Genomic DNA, 25639 nt, shown 5'->3' on the forward strand with positions numbered 1-25639 from the left:
AAAATCGGATCGGGATCTTTCGGCGACATATATCTGGCCATCAACATCACAAATGGAGAGGTAAGTTAATTTACTGCATCATCATATAGCCTATATATTTGTGTGTAAGTTACTTGTCAGTCCAACATGAACACAATATGTGAGGTTGATTGCAACACAGCTCTGTGGGTTAACTTAACAAGTCTGAAACTACCTACCTAAACTGTGAAATGGATTTCGCCAAATGTTATTTCATAGTTTACAATATGTAAATGTGACAGAGTCTAGTGTACTGTAACTGGCACTGTGAAATGAAAGGAGCTTTACTACCAAATGTAGCCTAAATGTTATGTTTGTTGTGTGTGTGTGTGTGTGTGTGCCATTTTTCAGGAGGTAGCTGTAAAACTGGAGTCACAGAAAGCCAGACATCCACAGTTGTTATACGAAAGCAAGCTGTACAAAATCCTGCAAGGGGGTGTCGGGATTCCACATATCAGGTAAGGGGGGAGACCTTATCACGTTGTTAAAGTCCAAAACTGACAATGAAGTAACAAATTGGGCCATATGTGTATATATATATTATGGTTTGGTAAGGTTTTTGCCGTAGGGAGAAGTAATGTCGGAGTGGCAGCCACCTTGTTGGCAGCAGGCCTGCTAATCTGCCTTGTAACTGGGACTTAGTCGATTCTACTGACGGTGGATTCTTCCGCGAACGTTTTAACAAAATGCCGTCGTGTTTTCACATTGTACGTCAAGTTGCTTTTCGTATCGCCAGCGTTAATAGCCAGCGTTGTGCTTGTTATCTTGCAACTAGCAGCTGCTTTAATCTGAGCAAAGCAACTATGTGGTTGGAAATGGCCGCTCCTCTTTTGTTGTGTTAGTTCCCAACATGTCTTCCTTCCTTTTTGCCCTGTTAGAAAATGGCGGCGGAGCTACAGAAGCGAAATCAACAATCTGAGCCCTCACCACGGTCCTTAGTGTGCTTTTCACCGCGTGATTTCGCGTTGTTAACATCGTACGATATGTTTTATTGTATATAGAAGTGTGTTGGGAGTTTGGGAGTAGCCCCACAAGACGTGGTGGTAGTAGTAGGTGGAGAGGAGAGGAGCCCACAACAACACAATGTGTGGCCGTGTGTGAGCGCTCCGGGCTGGGCTTCATCACGTCGCTCATGTCGCTGCCTGCAGACGGTTGATGACAGCGGAGCAGCTGCACACACACAGACACACATCTGTGAGTCTGTGGCGTCTGTCTGCTAATTAAAATAATAAAAAATAAATAGGGAAATGTTGTGTATACCTTCAGCCAGGAAGGAAAATGGTAATACTGACCACTAGCTGTAGAAAAGTGGAAGTAGGCTACTGTAGGTAACTTAATGTACACACACAGGCCTATACATACGTAGCTTATATCTACCACCTTCTCTCTGTATGTTTTATATACATACATACATATAAGCTTAGCTCTGTTCTATATACATATATGTATATAGAACAGAGCTAAGCTTAAAAGAACTGTAACACTAGTGGATCAAATAAACAGTGATATACAATATATATATTGTATATCACTGTTCTTTTAAAAAAAAATTATTTTAATCTCTTTACAGCTACATGAAGAGAAAACCTTTTCACCACTGTGTAGTATTTTGTTGAGCAGACAGGAAATCCATGTTGTAATCAGAACAGGGTGGACACAGCATTAGTTAAAGGGATAGTTCACCCAAAACTCCTCGCCCAGAGTCCTCCGTGCCTTCTCTGAGTTACGGGCAGGGAGGGGGTCCGCGCAGCAATATTTGTCCATATAATGGTTGTGAATGGATACCACTTTCCTTCGTCCAAAAAGACACACCAAAAAACATCCAAATACCTCCATAGTGCGCGTATGTAATGTTCCTCTTGTATTGATGCCCCGACATGAGAAATTGTTCCGCCGGTCAGGAAGAGCAGTGAACTGAGACACTGGGAGCTTCCCCTACAAACAAGCTTAAAATATAGACTTATTTAATTTTTTTCGGAAACAATTTCTCATGTCGGGGCTTGAATACAAGAGGGACATTACAGACCAGCAGCATGGAGGTATTTGGATGTTTTTTGGTGTGTCTTTTTGGACGAAGAAAAGTGGTATCCATTCACAACCATTATATGGACAAATACTGCTGCGTGGACCCCCGCCCCTGTAACTCAGAGAAGGAACGGAGGACTCTGAAAACTCTCACAGCTCTTAGTCGACATGAGGGTGAGTAGATAATGAGTGAAATTTGAATATTGGGTGAACTTTAACCGTCTCATGGTTCATCCTCATGAAATCATAATAATAATAATAAAGCTATTAGTTTACACATTCTGGTAGTTTTCAGACAGACTAACCTGCTGTCTGTCTACTTGACTGAATGGCCCGACAAGAGAAACAGGCTGACTCAGACCGCGAACACACTCGACCATATACAGTCCAGTACAGCTGGCACACGGCTGAACGGACACAATTAGTGTAGATCACTAAGATACGGTGACTAGGTTGAAACCTGAGCTCCCTCCGCATCTTCACAAATGAGCCCTGGTGTAAGCTGTCTCTCCTGTCATTGATAGAAGCACACATGGCTTGAATGCTCGTCGTGCGTTTTTGTGAGCAGCCCCCCCCCCCCTCTCTGTGCTGCTAACTTAAAGCACACGTTGTTGTAGATAAAGAGGAAGTGCGTTGTAATAAATGCGTGGCAAAGCCGGCGCAACTACTATGATTCACGGGAGCCACGTGATTTGATGATTTGAGACCAGGAAAACTCCACAAAGAACAAAATCAAAGATGTTTGTAGCGTCTGTTTGGAATTTAATGAGCACATTGTGCGGCCGACCTGCATCCAGACTCTTGCCATATGCTATTTGTGTTGTTGCTGCTGCCGTTAGGTTGGGATGCAGGATGGAAAATGGCAGCTTTTTATCCCAGACCCTAAACCAGATTTCCACTCACAGCAGGACAATGAATATCAGCTGAGGCTGGGGAAGTCAGCCGTGCTTGTGGGTATTTTAGTCCGTTTTTGTTTTTTGTTTTTTTTCTCTGCAGCTTTTAAGGCAAAGCTTCTTTTTCTTTTCCTTTTTTTTTTTCAACTTTACTGCTCAACAACCAGGGACTGCTCATTTTCATTGAATCTTTGTGCCGGTGTTGCTGGCTTCATGTTGCAGCAGGGACTTGTTAGAGCCTGTCAAACCTGCTGGTCCTGCTGCCCCTCCTCCACCCCGACTTCACCCTGCCTTATAACTTTTTATGCAGTCAACCACCACCACCACCACCAACTCAACTGTAGCCGGGCCTTTTCCTCATTCTCCCGCTCTGCCTTTGCCTTTCCACCCCCAAAGTGAAGCATTTGGCTCCAGTTAAGACGCCGGTGGGTGATTGTGAATTCAGGGTATCCGCGGGGTCTTGAAAAGTATTAAAAGGTGATAAATCAATTTGGGGGAAATTAAAACCCTTAAAAAGTATTAAAAAGTCTTCTCACGACTATATAAAGTCTTACATTTTCAGAATTAGCTGTCCAAGAGTTTGAGTCCTAAAAAACATTGTAAAAGTGTGTGAATTTATTCATTTAAAAAAACAAACATAGATGAACTGGTACATAAAAAAGAAAAGAATTTTTTTTTTTTTGATAAACTTTGCCTTATCCCAGCCTATTTTGAATTCTGTAGCATCATAGTGGTCTATAGTCTTTATCACAAACTAAAACTGTTACGTTAAAAGTGTCACTGATGTAAATGGTTACAGCTTGAAGTGGCGGTGAGGTGTTGAAAAATATTGATAAGTTCTTGAAAAAGTCTTAAAAGTTATTAGAATTAACTTCAAGATTCCTGTATATACCCTGGAATTAGAATTTCTTGTGCTCGTTAATCTGCCGTACCACTTCTTCAAACAAAGTGAATGTAGCTTAACCTGTATATATCACCTGTATACCACCACGCGATGAAGGAAAGCAGCAGATTGGGGACAGAGAATGTGAATATATTGAATGAGATCATAACACTAAAAGCCACATTATTGGTGGAGAGTGGTTCCCCCATCATAATGGACGCTTAAGTCAAATTCTAAAACGGGTATTAAAGATTTCCCGGACAGGTCAACTAAGCTGGAATAAGAAAAGAAAGTGTGACAAATGAATCGACACTCTTCAAGATCATCTGAAAGTCAGCAGCAGAAAAGTTTAAAGCCATTATTTTCAAAGAGTTGAAGCTACAGCAGAGCTCTCACTCAGTAATGTATCATTCATTATAGATCCTTCACCAGCTGACATGAGGACTGTCCCCGTGTGTGTGTTTTTCTTTTTTTTTCATTTTGTCAATAAGCAAATGGTGTACTTGTGTGTGTACAAGTCCCTTCATGATGAGAAGAACATAACCAGATATGAATTCTCTCTCTGGTAATATTGCTTTTGTCAAGGATCTTGCATCATTTCATATGAAGTGCTGTTGTCTGAGAAAGTGGACTGTTGGTGTTAAGTGAAAAGCTGACAGACAAGCTTTGTATAGTAGCTTGTATTCTGTGTATTTTACTACTTTTATGTCATGTGTAGGGACTACAGATGGAAATGAGCTGGGAGCGAAATCTGGTGCGACCATCTTTTCATTTTTTTTCCTTTAAATGATTCATGTAATTGCACATTGTCCCTTTATTAAACTAATAAAACTAAACTAAACAAGCGGCAGCTCTCCTGTCGGCCTCTTGAGAACTGCTGCTGCTGGTTCTCAGGTCTGAGCCGGTTAAAAAAATACTTGTGGTGGTACAGGAACGTAGAATTGCCAAATCACGGGTACGAGCTAGTCTCATCCTGACTCAGAAACACACCTTGTTTTCTCCATGACTACTTCAGCAGTTTCTGTTGTGTGTGTGTGTGTGTGTGTGGCTCATTAAAGCACTAATAGGGGCGAGCAGTGAATCACACATTTACTGTTAACTGTTTAAATCTGAAGCAACACAGGATGTTAAACAAAGCCTCAGTCCTTCAACTACTAAGACCGTTTCCATCAGCTGAGTGCGTTGTGTTGATGTCATGGTGGAGTCTAAACCTGTTGACTTCAGTTGTGCAGCTTAGGGCCATGCTGTTGGGAGTTAATATTGGTATTGGATAATTCATGCCTTTACAAATATTATGGCCAGTGTGAGGAGGATTTTACAGTGGCTAAACAACTGGCTCTAGTACTGAAAATGGAAACTATTGTATGGAAATATATTTATCTTAATGCTAATCAGGGATTGGTCTTATCTGAAGTTATTTGGGTCAATTAGTTTGTATGTGCTGTTGTACCTAGCTACAATCTCCTGGAAATGATTTAGTGACATGCAATTAATCATTTGTTTTCATTATTCTGAATTTGTATCATTTATTTACATGATACACATCTAATTAATTACTTAAATGCCACAAATTATTTGAAGTCTGGAAATTAGGGTCCAGAAAAAGTACGGATTTAGAAACTTCAAATGTTTGAACCCTCAAAGTTTTAGGTTAACCATTGTCCAAAATTGACTTGTACCAAGGAGCCTCTTACAAGTTAATCAGACTCTTATGGCGACGATAGTAACAGACTCTGCAATTCCATAGGACTGGGTCTCCATTGCTTGTTGTTTAGTCATGAGTCTTCAGCCCCCCCACACACACACACACACACACACACATTACAAACTGTTACTGCACCATAAAGAGATGGACACGGCCCCAAACTTCTGCAGGCCAGGCATCTGTGACTGAACAGAGAGGAAGGTAGCAGTGCTGCTGTGACTTGTGGCAGGAAAAGTGTCTGTTTTAGGCCAGGGGTTCTCAACTAGTCTCACTCTGGGCTCCACATTGTCCCATGGTCATTAAGTCGCGACCCACTTTTATAGAATTCAAACCAAGAATTTTTTTTTAAAACCTTTAAAAACTAATTTTGATCTTTATTGAGCAAAATGCATTTCAGAGCACATGAATGAAACTGAGGAGTTACCATGACAACTGCATGTATGGAGGTGAATAAAAAAAATATCCAACTGCACAAAATGGAGACCAGCAAAACGATATATTTGACTTCTAATGCATCTCTGCATTCAGAGCATGTTCACAAAAGTGAATAAATATCAAATTGCACAAAATAAAGACCCACAAAACAAAACAAGATTCACTGCATCAGGCCACATTAATAAGAAACTGATATCTTTGCATTCAGAGCAAATGGAGCAAATAATAAGAAAGTGAGGAGGAGCATTACAACTGCATGTGTTCACGTGTCTCGTGTGCCTTTCAAAATAAGTTATTTTTCAAAATAAAAGACATATCCAACATCAGATGTGCATTAAATATTATTTACTTTTTTGACCAGCTGTCCGCGACCCATCCAGAACGGGTCCGCGACCCATCCAGAACGGCTCCCGACCCACCAGTTGAGAACCACTGTTTTAGGAGACAGGTTGACAGGTTGTCATGGAGACAGAAAGCTTGCTCTTCAACAGCAGTAAAAGACTTGAGTGTGTTTTATTGTCTTGACTTTGTTCTGCTGTGAAGTGACGGTGCTGTGTGCGGTGTGCGGTGTGGACGAGGCTGATAGACTGTGATCAGGAAGGGCCATGGACTGACCAAATAAGGAGCAACAACTATTCTCTCATCTGTGTTGCACACATGAACATTTTCACACTATCTTGTTAGTCATTGTAAACAACTGCCTATGAAAGTGAGTGTGTGTGCACAGCGGCCTCTATTTAGTGTTAAAGTGTGTTAACAGATTCAGTGGTTTTGGTTTGTTGTCGTCCTCGGGGAGTTTGATGCTTCCTGTGTTCTACCTGCGTTTCCACATCTCTCCCTTTTCAACGTTTGATCAGTGGATGGGAATGAATGCTTCTAGTCACCTGTGGTGAATGTCAGCAGCTGACAGAAGCACTGTAGCACGGTCCCACCCAGTGCACGCCAGGCCACCAAAACATCAGATTCAAACAAGTGTGTTTATTAAAGCAGAAGTAAGTGATATATTTGTGTTAATATAAGTCTTAAATAGTTGTATCTTCCGACAGCAATCACTTCTATAGAGTGTTTGGTCTGAAACACGGGTCTGTCAGTCACTCTGCTCTGCTCTGAGCCGAGGAGAAAACATTTATCGTATCCTACAGTTTTTATCCAATGAGGAGAGAGAACGGCATGCAGGGCTGTGTGTGCAGCCAAGGGACGCCGTGAATGTGGCGACGTAGGGACGAGGACTGTTATGGTGCGTTCCAGGCAACCCACTCGTGTTTTTCCGACCTGTGAAGTGGTACCAGTTCGATCTGGTACGAGTTCACGGGTCAGAAGTTACGAGTGGCCGTTATAGTGACTTTCACAGGTAAAACAGGTCGGAGAAACACGAGTGGGTTGCCTGAAACGCTACAAAGTCGTAAGTTGTGACTTGAAGCTGTAATTTACGTTTTTCAAAAGCCTGCCTGGAACGCAGCATTAGCTAAAACGACCGGATCGATTACTTCTGCTTTAATTTTCAGAGAAAATAATCACACTACAACAAATAATACAGGTGCAAAACAGACCTAAGGCTCAACTTCAATAAGGTAAACACAGCAGGGCGGTAGCAGTCACAGTCCAAAACACAAGAGTCCCCGGTGGTCCAAGGGTTAACTTGTTATCTCAAATAAAACAAAGCAAGAACAAACAGACGTATACTAAATACACAGCAATACTAGAAGCTCATTTGTTGATGGTTGACATACAGGGAGAGCATGCCTCAGTGCTTCCCTCCGCTCTGAGAACACCATAGAAGATTTCCACATACCGTCAGAGATGGGATATTTATTTCCAAGATGTGGCTATGGTATATTTATCTTGTAACATTATTTACCGAGGATATCTCACTCACTGATCAGTATTTGCAGCAAAAAAACCTGCGGCAGCCTCAGGAGAACTTGAATAGTTAGTTTTTTTCCCCCTCGTTTGATGACTAAGCAGCTGTCATGTCTACTTGGTGTGTTTCATCTCTCGGGGTCTGCTGTGAGCTTGTGTGTGACTTGTCTGTCTTTTGTCATTGTTCTGGACCGCCAAGCTGGTTTCAATTAAGTCCTACGTCCACATTCCTCTACAAATAGCCTCAGAAACCCACAACTAATTGAAACTGGTGTTCCTGTGGTGTCACCAGGTGGTATGGCCAAGAGAAGGACTACAACGTCCTAGTCATGGACCTGCTGGGACCGAGTCTGGAGGACCTGTTCAACTTCTGCTCGCGCCGCTTCACCATGAAGACGGTCCTCATGCTGGCAGACCAGGTAGCTCTCTCACTCACACACACACACAGGTCTGAAGAATAGGCCTTCTCTTAACTTGCAGAAAAACACAAATGTTAAAGGGATAGTTTACCCAAAACTCAAATTTCACTCATTATCTACTCACCCTCATGTCGACTAAGAGCTGTGAGAATTTTCAGAGTCCTCCGTTCCTTCTCTGAGTTACGGGGGGTCAGAACAGCAGTATTTGTCCATATAATGACGTTCTTCGTCCAAAAAGACACACCAAAAAACATCCAAATACCTCCATACTGCTCGTCTGTAATGTCCCTCTGGTATTGAAGCCCCGACATGAGAAATTGTTCCACGAGATTTTCACTGACATAGGAAGAGCAGTGGACTGAGACACTGGGAGCTTCTGCTACAAACAAGCTTAAAATATAGACTTATTTAGTTTTTTTCGGAACAGTTTCTCATGTCGGGGCTTCAATACAAGAGGGACATTACAGACGAGCAGTATGGAGGTATTTGGATGTTTTTTGTTGTGTCTTTTTGGACAAAGAAAGTTGGTATCCATTCACAACCATTATATTGACATGAGGGTGAGTAGATAATGAGTTTGAATTTGAATTTTGGGTGAACTACCCCGTTAAATTGCAGAAAGACACAAATGTTAACTGATAATATAGGTCATGATGTACAGTATATTCTGGCTCTCAGCAGTCCATGTCCTCAGTGAAAGTTGTGTTAAAGCCTGTCAGTGGTCCACATGTGTGACCTCTATGTCTCTCTGTTTTGATTCGGTGAAGGACGGTAGTGAAATGGTTAACTGTGACTTTTCCTCTCGTCTCCAGATGATCAGCAGAATTGAGTATGTACACACAAAGAACTTCATCCACAGAGACATCAAACCAGACAACTTCCTCATGGGGATCGGCCGTCATTGTAATAAGGTAAGAGGCCTGTCCGGACCCTGTGCATACTGTACCGTCAGCATGGTGTTGGACATGTCATGGCCGCCTGTTGGCACTCGGTCCATGGCATGTTATGTTATTGTGAGCCTGCAAACAGTAGCAAATGTAACACATCCCTCATTTCTTATGAGAAATAGGCCAAAGAGAGGACGGGACAAATACAAATCAGAATAGAATTATATTTCTGGTTGAAACTATGGCACTCTGCAGTTCAGTAAAGGTAATATATGTAGGTTTTTTTTTTTTTTTTTAAATCAGTGTCTGTGTCATAAGATTGCTATAGCAAGTCCCACAGGTTTCACTGTCAGGACCAGTTTTGTTTTTTTTTAAACTCTTAAATCAGTCACACCAAGTTGGAATGTACCCCTGCATGTCACTCTTAGATGATGATAATAATAATAACCTCTAATTATTTGTGAGCTCGCTCCAAGTCAAAACCTGTAGGTTCAGTGTTTTCACCTATAGACGACAAAACTAACCACACACACACAGTTCTTCTTTCTCAAAATAACAGACAGGACAGGACTGAAGACTGGATAGATTGTATTGATAAAATAGACCAAGGATCAGCAGTTGTGATTGGTCGCTCTTTCACTAATGCAGACAAATTGAGTCACACTAACTCCTCAGATAGATGTTTGAGGTAATGTATCGTCAGGCTGGTAGTCAGCCAGCCAGCAGCAGACACATGCCCAGTGAGCAGTGTGGGTTTGAAACACTCCAGTGATTATTTACCCTGCTGAAACTTTTTTTTATGCCAAAGTAAGTGGCTGTTAATCATGTTTTAAACAAGCAAAGTCATTTGTGTCCCTTCACACTGCCTGGCAAGTTGGTCTTTCTGGTTTCACAGCACGGCGCTGGGCAGGTGACAGGTGTGTCTGGAACACATTCCAACACAGAGAGAGAAAACTATGTGGAAACGAACCTTTATACTGCTCCTGGATCATCTGTCATAGATGTTTTTTTATTTTTTTATTTATTTATTTATTTAGCACAAACAATATCATATAAAAAAACAACATGAACAATCAACATTACTGGGATGTGCAAAGGGGAGGTATGAAACCCAGGAGGGCTTATATGAAAACCTCACCCAACATATTCAAAGATCAAATTTGTTACGGTTTAAAAACAATAACATAATAATACAGAAAATAATTGAACAATAATGAAAAATAAGTAGAAAAGTAAGAGATTAAACAGTAAAATATAAGGAAATAAGGAAAATAAATAAATAATAATGAATAAGCTCACAAGGAAGGAGTAAGAGAGAAAGAGAGAGACAAAAGAAAAAAGATGTTAGACAGGTTGTGAAAAAACTGTCTTCAACTAATATGGCTGCCACAGTACAGTATCTATAATGTGACATAAATGAGACTCTCACACTCTAATCATCTCATCAACATGTTCCCTTCATCAGTCTACCCTCCATCCCCATGATGACAAATTGAAAACTGAATGATCTGAGTATTCAGACGCTTAAATATGAGTCTTGAAGTTTTAGCTCAGGATCACTGGAATCAACGTGTGATAAACAGAAACGATGAGGACGAAGGAGCTGCTGCAGAGCTCAGAGTCAGGCTCGTCTTTCTGCTGACCAGAGGTTTCTGAAGTTTATAAAATTCAGTTTTCACTTTGTCATTATGGGACATTGTGGGTCAGTTAATAAGGGGAAAATGTATGAAACTATATGAAGCTAGTGAAGGGGTCTGAAGACTTTGTGAACACACAGTAATGTAGAAAATAAAGCACCATGCAGCTTGTTTGACTTGGACTGGAGTTACAATCCAACATAGGCTCAGACTAACATCAGGATGGACCCAGTGTCAACTGCTGTTCATTCTGCACTTTTTGAATTCATATACTATATATATGTCAATTGTAGCATCTATTTTCCATAAAATATGTAATTGACCAGTGATGCTGTGATGGTGCAGTGAGTCACACAGTCCATGTGCTGTGACTGGTCTCTGTAAGCATAGTAGCCATGTCAGCCAGAGGTGGCATGCTGCTGCATCAGGGTCAGAGATGCTTCCTCACACAACAAAACATTTTGTTTCCTGTGATGTCATTTGTTTGCCTCTGGTCAGACGTTTATAGTCAAGTTGCCTGACCCAAAAATGGAATGTTTTGTGTCCATTATTTTTGAGCCTTGCAGACAGGCAACATTTTGGTTAAGATAAAGCCTCGGGTGTACATTTGATCAACGTCCTAAATAGTGTGAGTGTGTGTGTGTGTGTGTGCGTCAGCTGTGTAGTCAAGCCCAACCTCCACTGAAGTGACAGCCTTCCACCCCTGACACTGCAGTCCTGCTCTGTTTGTTGCAGACAAACATCCATTAACAGTGTAAACAAAACACCAAGTCTAATATGGGATATTTAAATGTAATAGAAGTGTTTCTAACTTGACTGTTTAGTGAGATCAAGAGACGGACGTCTTGGCAGAAGGATGGGTCCCTTTAGTCACGTAGCAGCAGCATATTGTGAATGTAATGGCTGTTTTCTAAATGTTGTCAACACATCATTTCAAACCTGTGGGTCCACTATTTACTGTGACACAGATGTTATTAATCCATGTTAACACAGGCCTGAGAGGCTTTTTTAAAGTTTGAGCAGACATCCCAGTAGTCGGTGTGAAGATGCTGAGCAGCCGTGTCCTTCCACGCAGCCGTGTGCCTGGTGGCCGTCGGCCAGACTGACGTTGTGAGCAGACAACCTGGGCCATTGCAATCAGCTGTTGTTAACAGCGCTTTGTTGCTTTTATGCCACATATATCTGACATACTGTAACATACACGAGCCCATCATTGGATGAGGGCCTGTTTTGCCTTTCTGCTTCTGTCTGTGCCAGGTGACAGAGTTTGTGCAGCATTCTGTGTTTGAGATGAGTGAAAGCAGCTGGTGTCCAGAAGCAAGCAGTCGTCCAACAGTAGGGCTGTGGAGATCCACTCAGATCACCAGACCATGCATGAGACTGGGTTCATTAGAATGAGATGAGAGTTTAATGCTAGTTCTAAGAAAACTTGACTGACAAAACATTTGACAGGGAAAATAGTCTTTTTATGACTGGCAGTCACAAAATGCAAAACACTGCAGGTGCATTTAGAGGTGTAGCCATCTTGTGATGAATGTTACATCTGCTGAATTGTAATGAATTATCATATGCTGTAAAAGACAGAACAGTATGCAAGCACTGTGAATGTATGAGCTGCTTACTTACTTCTAACTGAAGCTGTGCGTGACCTAACTGAACTCCTTTTCCACAAGATAAACATGCAAAGAAAAGCCAGTAGAAATGCCGCGTTGAGTCCTGCCCTTCAGTGGCAACAATGAGAGACACTGTGGGACTCTTCCCCCTCACACTAAGATAGTGGTTGCTGTCTTCAAAGGATACAGGAGCTTCACCAGGTCTTCTTGGGGCATCTCTGACATGCCAGCTGTCTGTCCAGTCCGTCGATGTTTCGCAGGCTCTGTCTTGTGTCTCTGGGGGCCGATGGGATGTGCTGACACGGCGGCTTGCTGCTCCAGCTCACAATCAGCGTATCCAAGGTGCTGTTCCATCGCGCGGTAACGGCCACCATGCACTTTTGTGTCTGTCTGCAGTTGTAGCAGCTTCTGATGGAAGAAAAACAGCCGCACGTCACACACCTGCCTGAGCAAACCAGTGACCCACTCTACACCGCGGGTGTAGCACTTTTTTAAAGGGATATCTCAACATTTTTGGCAAATTCGCCCATTGCCATAATCCCTATAATCTTAGCAGTAGGTTCATTACCTTTTAATTGTCAGTGCAAGCTGTTTTAAGATCGGCGGGGCAGAGACGTGAGCTGCTCAGCTAACGCTACGGAGGCTCATGGTATTTCCGGGTTTCCCTCATCATCAAACTCAAATACACAATCCAACAACTCCAAAACGCTCTGGTGGACAAGTTGTGACCTGCACATTCACCACGCTATGAGATAATAACGTATACGGTAATTATGTAACATTACGACACATGGAAGCAAATACTCGGAACTACTTTGCTTTTGAAATCACTCCGCCCAGCAGCCGTGTCTGGAATGTAGTTCTGTCTACGCATTTCCCTCTAAAACAACTCTGTGTGGTAACGTTGTGTTATTATCTCATAGTGTGGTGAATGTGCAGGTCACAACTTGTCCACCAGAGCGTTGTGGAGTTGTTGGATTGTGTATTTGATGAGTTTGATGAGGGAAACCTGGAAATACCATATGCCTCTGTAGCGTTAGCTGAGCAGCTTGTATCTCTGCCCCCCCCAAAAAAATAGCTTGCACCGACAGTTAAAGGTAACAAACCTACTGCTATGACTAAACGGATTAAGGCAATGGGCCAATTTGCCAAAATGTTGAAACATCCCTTTAATGTGTGGCTTCAGTCCTGCCTTGCACACAGCCACTTCCATGTTACCTGCATTATCAGTCACAATAGCAACGCCTTCCTAAGCTCCCAGTCAGTGACAGCTGCTTGTAAAACTTTGGCTATGTTTGACCCCATGTGCAACTCAAAGTGGGCGAGTTTGCAGGCATTGCCATAACAACCGCCGGTTGTTACGGCGATGCCACACAAACGATGTGAATGAAGTGGCCGGGGCACCTTTGCTGTGCTAATTTTGTCACACCCCTGTCTTGCTGTTGCAGCTGGATACGGCTTTGCCAGACAGCTTTCACCCGGACCAGAAGCAACCCCACGTCGTGAAATCTCGCGCCACGAGATCTCAGTTTCAGAAGTCGCAGGCCCCCTAAGTGTGTTGGATGGCAACAGGGCTTTTCTGCGCATAATTTAGCATGTTGTGCCTTTTTGTTGCAAGACAACTGACCCACTTGTGAATATAGTTTGGGCAGAGCCGTGTGTCTGTGTATGTATCCACCACTTTCCGGAGAATGACGCTGGGTGTCGCCATGACGCTCCATTCCACCGTGACTGTATTGTTGATAGCACAGACTGGTTGATAGACATCGGCCGTGACGACTTTATTTATAATCATCACCTAATTTTAATGAGAACAATACGGACGAGGTTTTAGCTTTATGTCACATTTTCACGTCACTATATCACCGTTGTTGTGACTACTCTGATGTTTATGAAGTCTATAAAACAAATTGTTGAACAAACATTTTAGATTAGCTGAGCTAACCGTTAGCTGTTAGCCGTTAGCAGTGTCAATAAACAATAACTCAATCAACGGCCCATGAAAAAAATATTTTTTCAGCGGATATCCTAGTTCCAACATGACTGAGCTAACTGGAGTAGTTTCATGTTGTGTCCCACAACGGGAGGGTTTTAACAGCTGACGTCCTGATGTTAGCTTAGCTGCTGCTGTTAGCTTAGCTGTCAGCAGCAGCAAAGCTAACAACTACGACAACCATGACTAGTTACAAAAACGTGCACACAGAAATAGTAATGTTTGTTCAATAATTCGTTTTTTAGACTTAACAAACATCAGATTAAGTCACAACGGTTTTGACTAAATCACATTTGGTGCCTATACACCGGTGGCTAACGCTACCAGTTAGCCGCTCGCTAGAATGCTACTAAAACCGACTTCTGTTGTGGTGTGACGCAATGGATCATGGGAAAATAAAGTGGTGGATAGATGAATGTTGTTGGTTGAAGAGCTCGGAGTTGGACCGTTGACGTTCAGTGTGTTGAGGCGTTTAGTGGAGCAGCAGAGAGAAGTGGTCCTGGACTACGGCTGGAACAGTACAGGGCTCAAGGTTGACATGAACTACAGTCTTTTTGCCCCCCTTTTTGTTGTTGATTCTCCAGTTTTGCTTCTCATCTGTATGATCGTTGCATATTTAGACAGCTGAGGTGGACTAGAAACCTTCTATAGCCTCTAGAGCGGGGCTATTCAATTAAAAATTCAGTGGGGCCAGATTTTAAAACCGAGACCTTAAGCCGGGCCGGACATTTTCAGCGGTCAATAAGAAGGTTATGACAAATGAGGGGCATTTTTTAAACCCAGCATTAGCTATTAAAAACAAATCTACACAGCCAGAAAAAAGAGAATGAGTCAATAAAAGTAGTACCTAGTGATAGTAGTAGTCCTAGCTGTTAATGCTTTGAATTGGAGTTTTTTTTTTTACGAACTAAAAGTTTCCTGAGGCCTACTGTCCTCTGAGTTTCCACTGAGGTTTACAGCAGGGGGTTATGTAGAATGTAGCCTAGTCTTAAAATTAGGCCTAAAGATGAACAAAGATTTCTTTTCTAACATATTTTGATTGGTGAAAAACAAGGAGCAAAAAGCCATTTGGGGCAAATTACTCTGGGAAAGTATTTGATTACGGATTATTCCTTTGAAAAGTAGCTATCCTAATCAAGTTACTGTTCTGATTCCATTGCAAGTAACTTGGCCTATTTAGTTGCGTTAAAATTAAACTTCATTCCCTTAAAAAGACAAAAAAAAAAAAAAAAGGACAGCGTAGCGTGGCGTGCTGTCACTGCGTGGACGGTGCTCATGTGTGACCACGAGCCGGGCCACTCGGACATTGGTTCGGGGCCGGATGTGGCCGCCAGTTGAATAGCCCTGCTCTAGAGCCTAATGGGCAAGCTCACCTGTCACTCAACAAGTAGCAGCCCTCATACAATCAGAAAGATCTGTCATGTGCAGCTCTAATGGAGGCACACTCGCTCCTTTTTGAAGAAACAGAAACAGAAACAGAAGCCAGCCCAAACTTAAAGCTGGCCTGTGGAGTTTATACATATAAAACAATGTCCGTTACATTGCAGCCACTGCCAAACGACTTATTAGGATGATCATTGAACGCATCTCCACCACACAACAGTCCCTGGTTTACCCAGGAGCGCAATTGCCTCTGAGGAGCGACTTTCCCGCGCTGTCGCACAGGGAATTACGTTTGCATTACGCATGCAACGCAACGTTCGGATTTGACGTAGAGTTTAGAGCGCTGGTAAACAGAAGATAAGAAGAACATGTTATCTTATTTTTGTTTAGTCTGATATGCAGCCGGTGGAAGCACTGACACCGAGCCACCGAGCCACCGTGCCGGTGTTACACCGGAGCGGAGGAGACCCGACGGCGGATTCGTCCCGCCCGCCTCCCCCCCGACACGCACCGCACCGTAACTGGAGATCCGCCCGGTGAGCGTTCAGAGTCCCCCCCCCCCCTCTCGCTGACCTCCGCGGTCCTGGACCACAAGACCCCCTGTCATGTCGGTCCTCCACCCTCTCTGATCCGCCGCAAGTTGCAAGAGCCCCGCGGAGCCCAGTCTCTCCCTCCTCTCCCACACTTCAGCACCTGTCCTGGGCTACAGCTTGGCTCGCTCCACCGTCCTTTATTTTTGAAGTATAACTAATAATAATGCACTGTATTGCCTAACTATAAACGCGTATGAGTGATCAGAACAGTAAATTGTTTACGCTACTTTTAAAAGGAGTAAAGTCATTTAAAACGAGGACCGAGCCGAGCCGACACGGTGCAGCCCAGGACAGGTGCTGAAGTGCGGATGAGAGGAGGACAGACCGGGCAGGAGCAATACAGAGGCGTCTCGTCAGTCCTCGGCTGTCTTTAATGTCCCGAGACACCCCTTTCAATCCGTTTAAGGTTATTTCTTTGTGTTTAGGGAGGCTATATTTGCTTAGAATATTTTTTGGCAACCAGAAAAGCAATGTTTGACCGGCGTGGCGGCGCCATCACACTCGCTCGCAAAAAAAAAAAAAAAGACAAGAAAAAAGGAAAGAAAAAACGCACTTACACACATTTTGGAGGAGGGAAGCGCGTCACAGCATCATTTTTATTAAATCATAGTTTTCTCTAAATTAAGACAGTGTGCGGGACTATTTTTCACCCAGCCCCCCCAAAATGTAGGCCTATGTATAAAAATATGAAAATAAATTGCGTGTAGGCCTAGATATCGTTTAGGGATTTTTTTTACTAAACGTTTACAGTTTAATTCCGTGTAAACGTTTACACATGTAGCCTATAAGGTCACACCCCTAAATAAATGCCAAAGCTGAATGACCACAACTTTTTTTTCTCTTCCTACTTCGCCAGTCACCTGGTTGCCTGGTTACCTGCACTTACCGTTCGGAGAGGGAGGGAGGGAAGGGGGGGGGGGGGTTAACGTCATCGAACGGCGCAGACTGACTGTTGCAGTAGCCTACTCGAAAAAAAACACGGCTGATGGCTCGTAATGAGCAGAACTCCACAGGGCAGCTTTAACGCCATGACTTCATCTCTCAGTTCAGTCAGCCCTTGATTTGTAGGGTGCACTGCACACTGCTTCTCTTCTGATTCCATACTTAGACCACAGCAAACATGTTATCTAACAATCTGTCTCTGCTGTCGGTCCGTAGTACCATTACTTGTACTCATACGGTGATGTCATCAGGCCAGCCGAGGCCCAGTATGACTTGAGATCTGATTTGTAAAAACAAGTCTGAAGAATGTTTTAGGTTTTTGGGGGGCTATTTTATACACAGCAAAGTTAAAGGGATAGTAGCATTTTTTTAAAGTGGGGTTGTATGATCTACAAATACCCCCTAAGTACTTTAATTGCAGTAGAAGACTCTCTGTACTCCTCCCGTTAGCAACGCCAGCCCATAATAGCCCTGCCCAGAGATTTACAACATACAGTGTTGTGAACAGACCCAAAGAAACGGCCTATTTTCACGGCCTAAAAGAGGTTTTACCTGAAAAAAAATACACAGTTCCATTGTTCGCTATGATATAATTTTTTCCAGCCCTTCAAAGTGCAGGAAAAACACAATTTTATATATATATATATATAAATTATATTATAGCGAACAATGGAACTGTGTATTTTTTTTCAGGTAAAACCTCTTTTAGGCCGTGAAAATAGGCCGTTTCTTTGGGTCCATTCACAACACTGTATGTTGTAAATCTCTGGGCAGGGCTATTATGGGCTGGCGTTGCTAACGGGAGGAGTGCAGAGAGTCTTCTACTGCAATTAAAGTACTTAGGGGCTATTTGTAGATCATACAACCCCACTTTAAAAAAAATGCTACTATCCCTTTAACAACCAAGTCTGATCAGCTGCCATTTATTACTGGCAAATTTTCATTCAATAAAAACATAACAGTAGGTAGTTGGGGAATGGATTCCTCTAGTCAGCAGGCATGTGTGGTCAATACACTGATGTCTGAGGCTGAGAGCAGCTTGTTTGCTGTGTAGTCTCGTCCCACGTCGCACTTTGTCCAAAGTTCCAGTGTGCAACAGGCCACAGAAACATGTCAGCTTTTAGCGTGCCAGACTGATAACAGACAGGTTTTTACAGTGCATGTCAAAACAGAACAGTAAGAAAAAAAGACAGTGGCACAAATTAAACCTCAGTCCCGACACTGGGACTGCTGCTGCTGTCCTGGTAGCTTATGATGTGAGCCAAGTATGTGTAAAAGTGTTTAAAAAAATCAAATATACTACTGAGCTCTGTCATGATTACACAGCAAACGTGTGAGTTAAAGGACAATTCCAGGCGAATTCAACTCGGGGGTGTATTTTCATATCATTTTAGGTCTAAAAGAAGGAATCTGAAGATTTTCAGTTTAATCGCTCCTGTTTTGCGGTAGTTGTGTCTGTTCCCGCATCGCCGCGGCAGCAATGAATGGGAGTGGATGTAAGTTCCGCTGCTTAGGCTGTTTCCATCCCTCAAAGCCGCAGTTTTTTTCCACAGACAGCGTCAGATGGAGACTCAAACATGCACCCAGAAGTTTATTTACTTCAAGCAAGCCGACATGTTTGTAAAACTAGATCTAATTCAAAGTCTCCCGGAGTCTCGCGCGAGACCCAGTTGCCGTGCTCGGTGTGTTCAGGTGCAGTAGGAAAAGCTACCGTTTGTGTCATAAACACAGGAATATCAACTCTTTACTTGCTTCAAGTAAAAAAAAACTTCTCGGCGCATCTTTGAGTCTCCACCTGACGCTGTCTGTGGAAAAAAATGTACACTTGAAGCAAGTCAAGAGTTGATATTCCTGTGTTTATGACACAAGCGGTAGCTCCGACTGCGCCTGAATACACCAGCACTGCAACTTCGGGCTCGCGCGAGACTCCGGGAGACTTTGAATTAGATCTAGTTTTACAAACATGTCGGCTTGCTTGAAGTTAATAAACTTCTCGGTGCATGTTTGAGTCTCCATCTGACGCTGTCTGTGGAAAAAAAATGCGGCTTTGAGGGCTGGAAACAGCCTAAACAGTGGAACTTACATCCACTCCCATTCATTGCTGCCGTGGCGATGCAGGGACAGACGCAGCTACCGCAAAACAGGAGACATTAAACTGAAAATCTTCAGATTCCTTCTCTAAGACCTAAAATGATATGAAAATACACCCCAGAGTTGAATTCGACTGGAATTGTCCTTTAACCTTTGGTGCGGCTCAGAGCTCATCTCGGCGATGACACAGTTAACAGCGGGTTCATCAGCTTCTCTATTACTACTATACTAACCCCACCTGATAGATAGATAGATAGATAGATAGATAGATAGATAGATAGATAGATAGATAGATAGATAGATAGATAGATAGATAGATAGATAGATAGATAGATAGACTGAACCCATGCTAGGCTGGCTGTCTGGCTGCACACAACCAAAGTAACTCATGTAAACAACAAGACACAGGAACTCTCCGTGTGTCGGCCGAGGCCTGCCAACAACTTTATTAAAATAATGCATCACCCCTCGGAGGCCTCGTCAACAACCCCTCGTACTAGGCAGCAGATATTTGTTATACAGTCTTTGTTTTGCTGGTGGAGAAAGGACAACCATGGGCTCCTTTACTGTTTGCCCCCCTCCCCTCCCTCACTCCCTCCCTCCCTCCCTCCCTCACTCCCAATTCCCTTCCTGTCCTAGGTCTTTTCCTGAGCCATGGTGTTGCCTGTCTGCACTGGCCTTTATTGTCTCTGTCAGACATGACATTAAGCTAAACAAGGGACACTACTTTTGGCCTCTTGTCGTGCAGGGTTGATCGTTCCGCGGTCGTCCTGACAGAAGCAAATCACATCCACGTGGTTTCTTCTGGACCGATGGCCAGAATGATCACATCTGTACCACAAAGATTTCTAAAGTGGATTCCTTTGCCTGTGTAGGTCCAGTTTTTTTTGTTTTTTGGGGGGGATGTACAGGATGAGCTGTACAGGACACTGTTTGTTAGTTGTATCAAAGGGAGCAAAAAAAAAAAACCATGTGGGTGCAACCAGAAGTGCCCGTTGTACTCATGCTAACTGTGACTGAAGGTGGATAGCGGCTGTGTGATTTTGACCCCTGCCCCTCTACTGTCTGCCCTAGTGTTTAGACTCGTCAGTGGGGAAGAGGAAAAGAAGCTTGGCTGTTAGCTCTTCTCAGGACCCATCTTTCTCAGGATTAAACCAGGTGTGACCTTTTACCACAACACCAGCTGCCTCACAACAGCAGTTGTCGCTTTTGCAATCATACCTAACTACACTGGTTTAAAGTGAATCAGACTACCAGCACCCATCTCGCACTCATAATACCCAGAATATGCGCTCCCCCCACCCAGTGTGCACTTCATTACAGTGGGGGGAGCAAACTAAACTTTCCATCAGCAATACCAAGGGAGTAGCTTTTGTCCCCATTTGCTATAAAAAGGGGCCCCTGTCCCTCCTATCAAATGGCTTCTTTTCTCGAATTAAATACCAGTTCTAGTAACACCTGTCTCTTTTTTAATGTGACATTTGCTCAGTAGTCATTCTAAACTAATTCACATTAAACCAAAACCAAGCCTGATCTCAATCCAGTCCTTGTTTTATCAGGTAGCAGATTTTTTTTAAAAAAATGTGGCATGCAGAACTGATGTTTAATTAGAGACCATGTGGATGTTGAATGTGAAACGAAACAAAAGATGGGAGAGAAAATGTTATCTTATATATAAATGTATGTGTATATTTATTACATATACACACCTCCAAAGTGATAGTTCAATGACAGCTTAGAGAAAACATGTCCTTTTTTATCTGTATCTGCCTTTTCACAAAGACCCAGATGAACTGAAAGCTGCACATAAGAACAGCAGTGTTTTTAGGTAGACAATGGTGACCGACTGCCAGAGTCTTTTAATACCTCCGTGTCTTCTCCACGGGGGTCACTCAGGTCCCTGTAGCAGTAGTAGCCCCCCCCCCCCCCACTCACTACTACGCTTCAAGAGATTTGGTGAAAGTTGCGTTAACATACCTCACCACGACGCTCTTCTTTTTGAAGGCTCCTCAAACTGTTCTCAGGCCAGTGTAAACTCCCCACACGCTTTTACGCAGGAATTAAGTTTCTCACATTCGCTGCTGCCGCTTCTGCTGCTGCTGCTCCAGGTCGATCAGGCCGTTTTGGATTCAGTTTGATGTGTTTTTTAAAATCTGTTGAGTCATAATAACTAGGATTTTCCTTTTTAGCTTTTGTTTTTGTTGTATTTTTCTCGGTGTGGTGCATGATGAGTCGATGGATGGATGCACTGGCAGCACTGTGTATATATATAACTGAAGCCTGAAGTACACAAAGTGGAAAGCTTGGCTCTATCCACACACCCTCACACTAACTGTAAAATGAAAATGGGTCCCTGAAAGCAGCCTGCGTTTTAGAGTAACCAATAGCTGGACAGTTGGTCAATAAGAGGACATTTTACACCTGTAGTTAGTTAGTTAGTTTGTCTGAATCTGTACACACGCTGCTCTGGTTTGGTCACACGAGGTGGTTGTAGTACGTTAAAAGTGTGTGTGGATGTGGGACGTGGGAGAATATGAGTCTCTGTGTGAAAGCACTGTTCAATAACGGTGCGTAGAGTTTGAGGAGAAAGGACTTGTGTTGTGTCGTGTCGTGTTCCTGTTGAAACTTCCTGTCAGGATTGTGAGTCAGCTGTCGTCTGCAGTAGGACGTCAATATTCATCCTGTTGTCTAGACTTGTGACTTTACATTATTAGTTATTATTATATGCTAGCTGTGACATTAACCTTAAAGGGATAGTAGCATTTTTTTTAAAAGTGGGGTTGTATGATCTACAAATAGCCCCTAAGTACTTTAATTGCAGTAGAAGACTCTCTGCACTCCTCCCGTTAGCAACGCCAGCCCATAATAGCCCTGCCCAGAGATTTACAACATACATTGTTGTGAACGGACCCAAAGAAACGGTCTATTTTCACGGCCTAAAAGAGGTTTTACCTGGAAAAAAAATACAGAGATTGTTGTGATATTTACCCCAAAATCGTATATTGCTATAATGTTTGGGATATTGACATTTGCCTTAGACATATGATAAGCTCATGACAATCAGATTAATAAGGCAAATGTCAATAACCCAAACATTATAGCAATATACGATTTTGGGGTAAATATCACAACAAGATTTACAACATACATTGTTGTGAACAGACCCAAAGAAACGGCCTATTTTCACGGCCTAAAAGAGGTTTTACCTGAAAAAAATACACAGTTCCATTGTTCGCTATAATATAACTGTGTATTTTTTTTTTTTCAGGTAAAACCTCTTTTAGGCCACGAAAATAGGCCGTTTCTTTGGGTCCATTCACAACACTGTATGTTGTAAATCTCTGGGCAGGGCTATTATGGGCTGGCGTTGCTAACGGGAGGAGTGCAGAGAGTCTTCTACTGCAATTAAAGTACTTAGGGGCTATTTGTACATCATACAACCCCACTTTAAAAAAAAAAATGCTACTATCCCTTTAAAATGAGATGAAACCTTGACATGACAACAGATGTGTTGTATGGGCTTGCATGCACGGTAGCACACTGTGTTGCACAGGGACTGTCTGTGTCATGGGGTCACTATGGTCTGTAACATGCAGCCTATATCTTGGTTTGGATTAGCAGTTAGCACACATTCATCTTTGTGCGTGATTGACGAGCGTACCGTAGTGCGAGTCATTGACGATCCCAGACGACACGTGTCATTCTGATAGAGGAGGAGAAGTCAGCAGCTCAGGGGCCGATTTCACAAACACAGATCGCTGACTGTGTCTCGTGACTTCAGATATCAGATATAGACGTCTGTGTGTTTCTGTTGCACAGCAATCAGGTCCGCAACTGCTTTTTAAAGTCGACTGTGGTACTCTTCAGAATTACAAAAAAATAATTGGCAGACCAAGCAACCACATCCAAGCATTGACTTCTGTTAAAGGGATAGTTCAACATTTTGGCAAATTGGCCCATTGCCATAATCGCTATAGTCATAGCAGTAGGTTCGTTACCTTTAATTGTAGGTGTAAGCTATTTTCAGTACGGCGGAGCGCAGCAGCTGGCTGCTCAGAGCTACGCTATGGAGGCTAAGGGAATTTCTTGGTTTCCCTCATTAAACTCATCAAATACAAAATCCCAAAACCCCACAGCGCTTTTGTAGACAAGTTGTGAGCTGCACAACCACCACGCTATGAGATAATGACGGAACGATACGAAACGGAGCCGCTTTCGAGGTAAATTCATACAAAATCGCTGATGCGCGTTGCGTTCAGGGACAGTTTTTCAGCAAGCAGTCTCCGTATTTACCCTGTATTTACCTCGAAAACGGCTCCGTTTCGTATCGTTCCGTCATTATCTCATAGCGTGGTGGTTGTGCAGGTCACAACTTGTCTACAAAAGCGCTGTGGAGTTTTGGGATGTTGAATTTTATGAGTTTAATGAGGGAAACCAAGAAATTCCCTTAGCCTCCATAGCGTAGCTCTGAGCAGCCAGCTGCTGCGCTCCGCCGTACTGAAAATAGCTTACACCTACAATTAAAGGTAACGAACCTACTGCTATGACTATAGCGATTATGGCAATGGGCCAATTTGCCAAAATGTTGAACTATCCCTTTAATTCTCCGCAGAACATGTTTGACCTTTTGGAAAAATCAGTCGCAGGACGTTTACTTACTTTGGGACAAATGAACCCAGTTAAAAAGAAAAGGCTCAATTTGGTGAAAAGAAAAAAAAAAAGACCTTGTTCATTGTTCTCTCCTGATTCATGTTAGGAAACAACACGTTGTACATGAGCCATGTCTTCCTGTTGTTTGGTGTTGCTGCTCAGCTGATTCTTTCTTTCTTTCTGAGTACCAGCACTGGTCCAGACCTGTGGGAATCTGAGAAACAGTCTGACTTTGCATTTCCACCGATCAACCAGCCACATTAAAGACCAGATCAGTCTGTGAAACATTTTTGTGAACTCGGGGCCCCAGTTCTCCACAACAACAACAACAGCCTGTCAGAGCGTCGGTATTATCAGATGGTCAAACAAACAAACAGCACGGCTTTAGGACAGTTAGGACAGCGAGCTGCGGTCGGTCGGTCTGATAGACAACACGGGGCTTTTTCAGCCTCGGTGAGGCGTCACAGCCTTATGATGATATGTTCTAATGTAGGGATGTCACGATTATAAATTTTCTTGGTACGATTATTATGCATTAATTAATTTCACAACACTATGAATGTGTAAAATCAAATATAGTCAAAATATAATGACATTACTCATTGTTTACACAAAATATTTCAAATATCTATGAATATATGACCAATTATTAACCCCCCAGGGGAAATGTTTGAAATATTCAGGTCAAACTGTTATCTATACCAAATGTTTACGTTTATTTTAATAATTTTTTGTTTTGTTTTGCTTTTTTTTTTTATTAAAAATGACACGCTAACATTTAAATTCCTACCAATTCAATGTTACGTTAAATAAATGGACCAGTATCGGAGCATTTACCTTTTTATTTTGGCTGCACATCTGCCAATATGGTTCCAACATAATCTTTTTTGGGAAGTGACGGTATTTAGGAATCTTTACGATTTAATTAATTAATTGTGGCGTTTTAATACCGCGATTAATTGTGAAAACAAGTAATTGTGACATCCCTACTCTAATGGCATCATAACTGTTGTTTGTACTCTGCTGCGCTTCACTAATCAGACCACGGCATCCCTATTGTTAATGAATGAAGCTTTTTGGGAACACCTGTGTGATGCAGCTGTCACATCTGGAAGTGGAAGCTAGTGTCAGAACCGAAGCTCAGAGGGGGTGACTTCACCTTTTTATGTAGGGATGTAGCTGTTGCCATGACACTTTCTTTTCTCCTCCACATTTTACCATCATCACAAGGAATTTGCTTTAATCACTGCCAAACTTGTTGTTTTTGATTTACACTTTTCAGTTTGAAATGAAAGAGAGGGTTTTTATGAATGAATTGCTGAAGAACTGTGGCATGTTGTCTTCCTTTCTGTTGGGCGCCATTGACGGATAACCTCCATTTGTTGTCTTCTCCTTCTCTCCATCAGTTGTTCCTTATTGACTTTGGTTTGGCGAAGAAGTACCGAGACAACCGAACACGACAGCACATCCCCTACAGAGAAGACAAGAACCTGACCGGCACAGCACGTTATGCCTCCATCAATGCACATCTGGGCATTGAACAGAGGTCTGTGCACATGTTTCACATAAGGGTTTCAGCCTGTTGTTGTTTCCATGACAGTAATAATAAATG

At 42.7% G+C, this 25639-nt stretch overlaps 1 protein-coding gene across 1 annotated transcript in view; it reads left to right on the forward strand.

Annotated features, from left to right (window-relative positions):
- Positions 1 to 6: 6 nt before the first annotated feature.
- Positions 7 to 25639, forward strand: part of LOC146980363 (casein kinase I-like) — a 41990-nt gene continuing 16357 nt past the window's right edge. Inside the window, exons 1-6 of the mRNA XM_085788595.1 lie at positions 7 to 60; positions 370 to 476; positions 8112 to 8238; positions 9051 to 9149; positions 20452 to 20535; positions 25434 to 25573. Of these exons, the coding sequence (XP_085644721.1) occupies positions 8149 to 8238; positions 9051 to 9149; positions 20452 to 20535; positions 25434 to 25573 (413 nt within the window). The 5' untranslated portion in view covers positions 7 to 60; positions 370 to 476; positions 8112 to 8148. The remainder of the gene's footprint in view (positions 61 to 369; positions 477 to 8111; positions 8239 to 9050; positions 9150 to 20451; positions 20536 to 25433; positions 25574 to 25639) is intronic.

This window comes from Trachurus japonicus, chromosome 10 (assembly GCF_045865225.1).
Source record: "Trachurus japonicus isolate A0001 chromosome 10, Traja_1.0".
Lineage (NCBI taxonomy): Eukaryota > Metazoa > Chordata > Actinopteri > Carangiformes > Carangidae > Trachurus > Trachurus japonicus.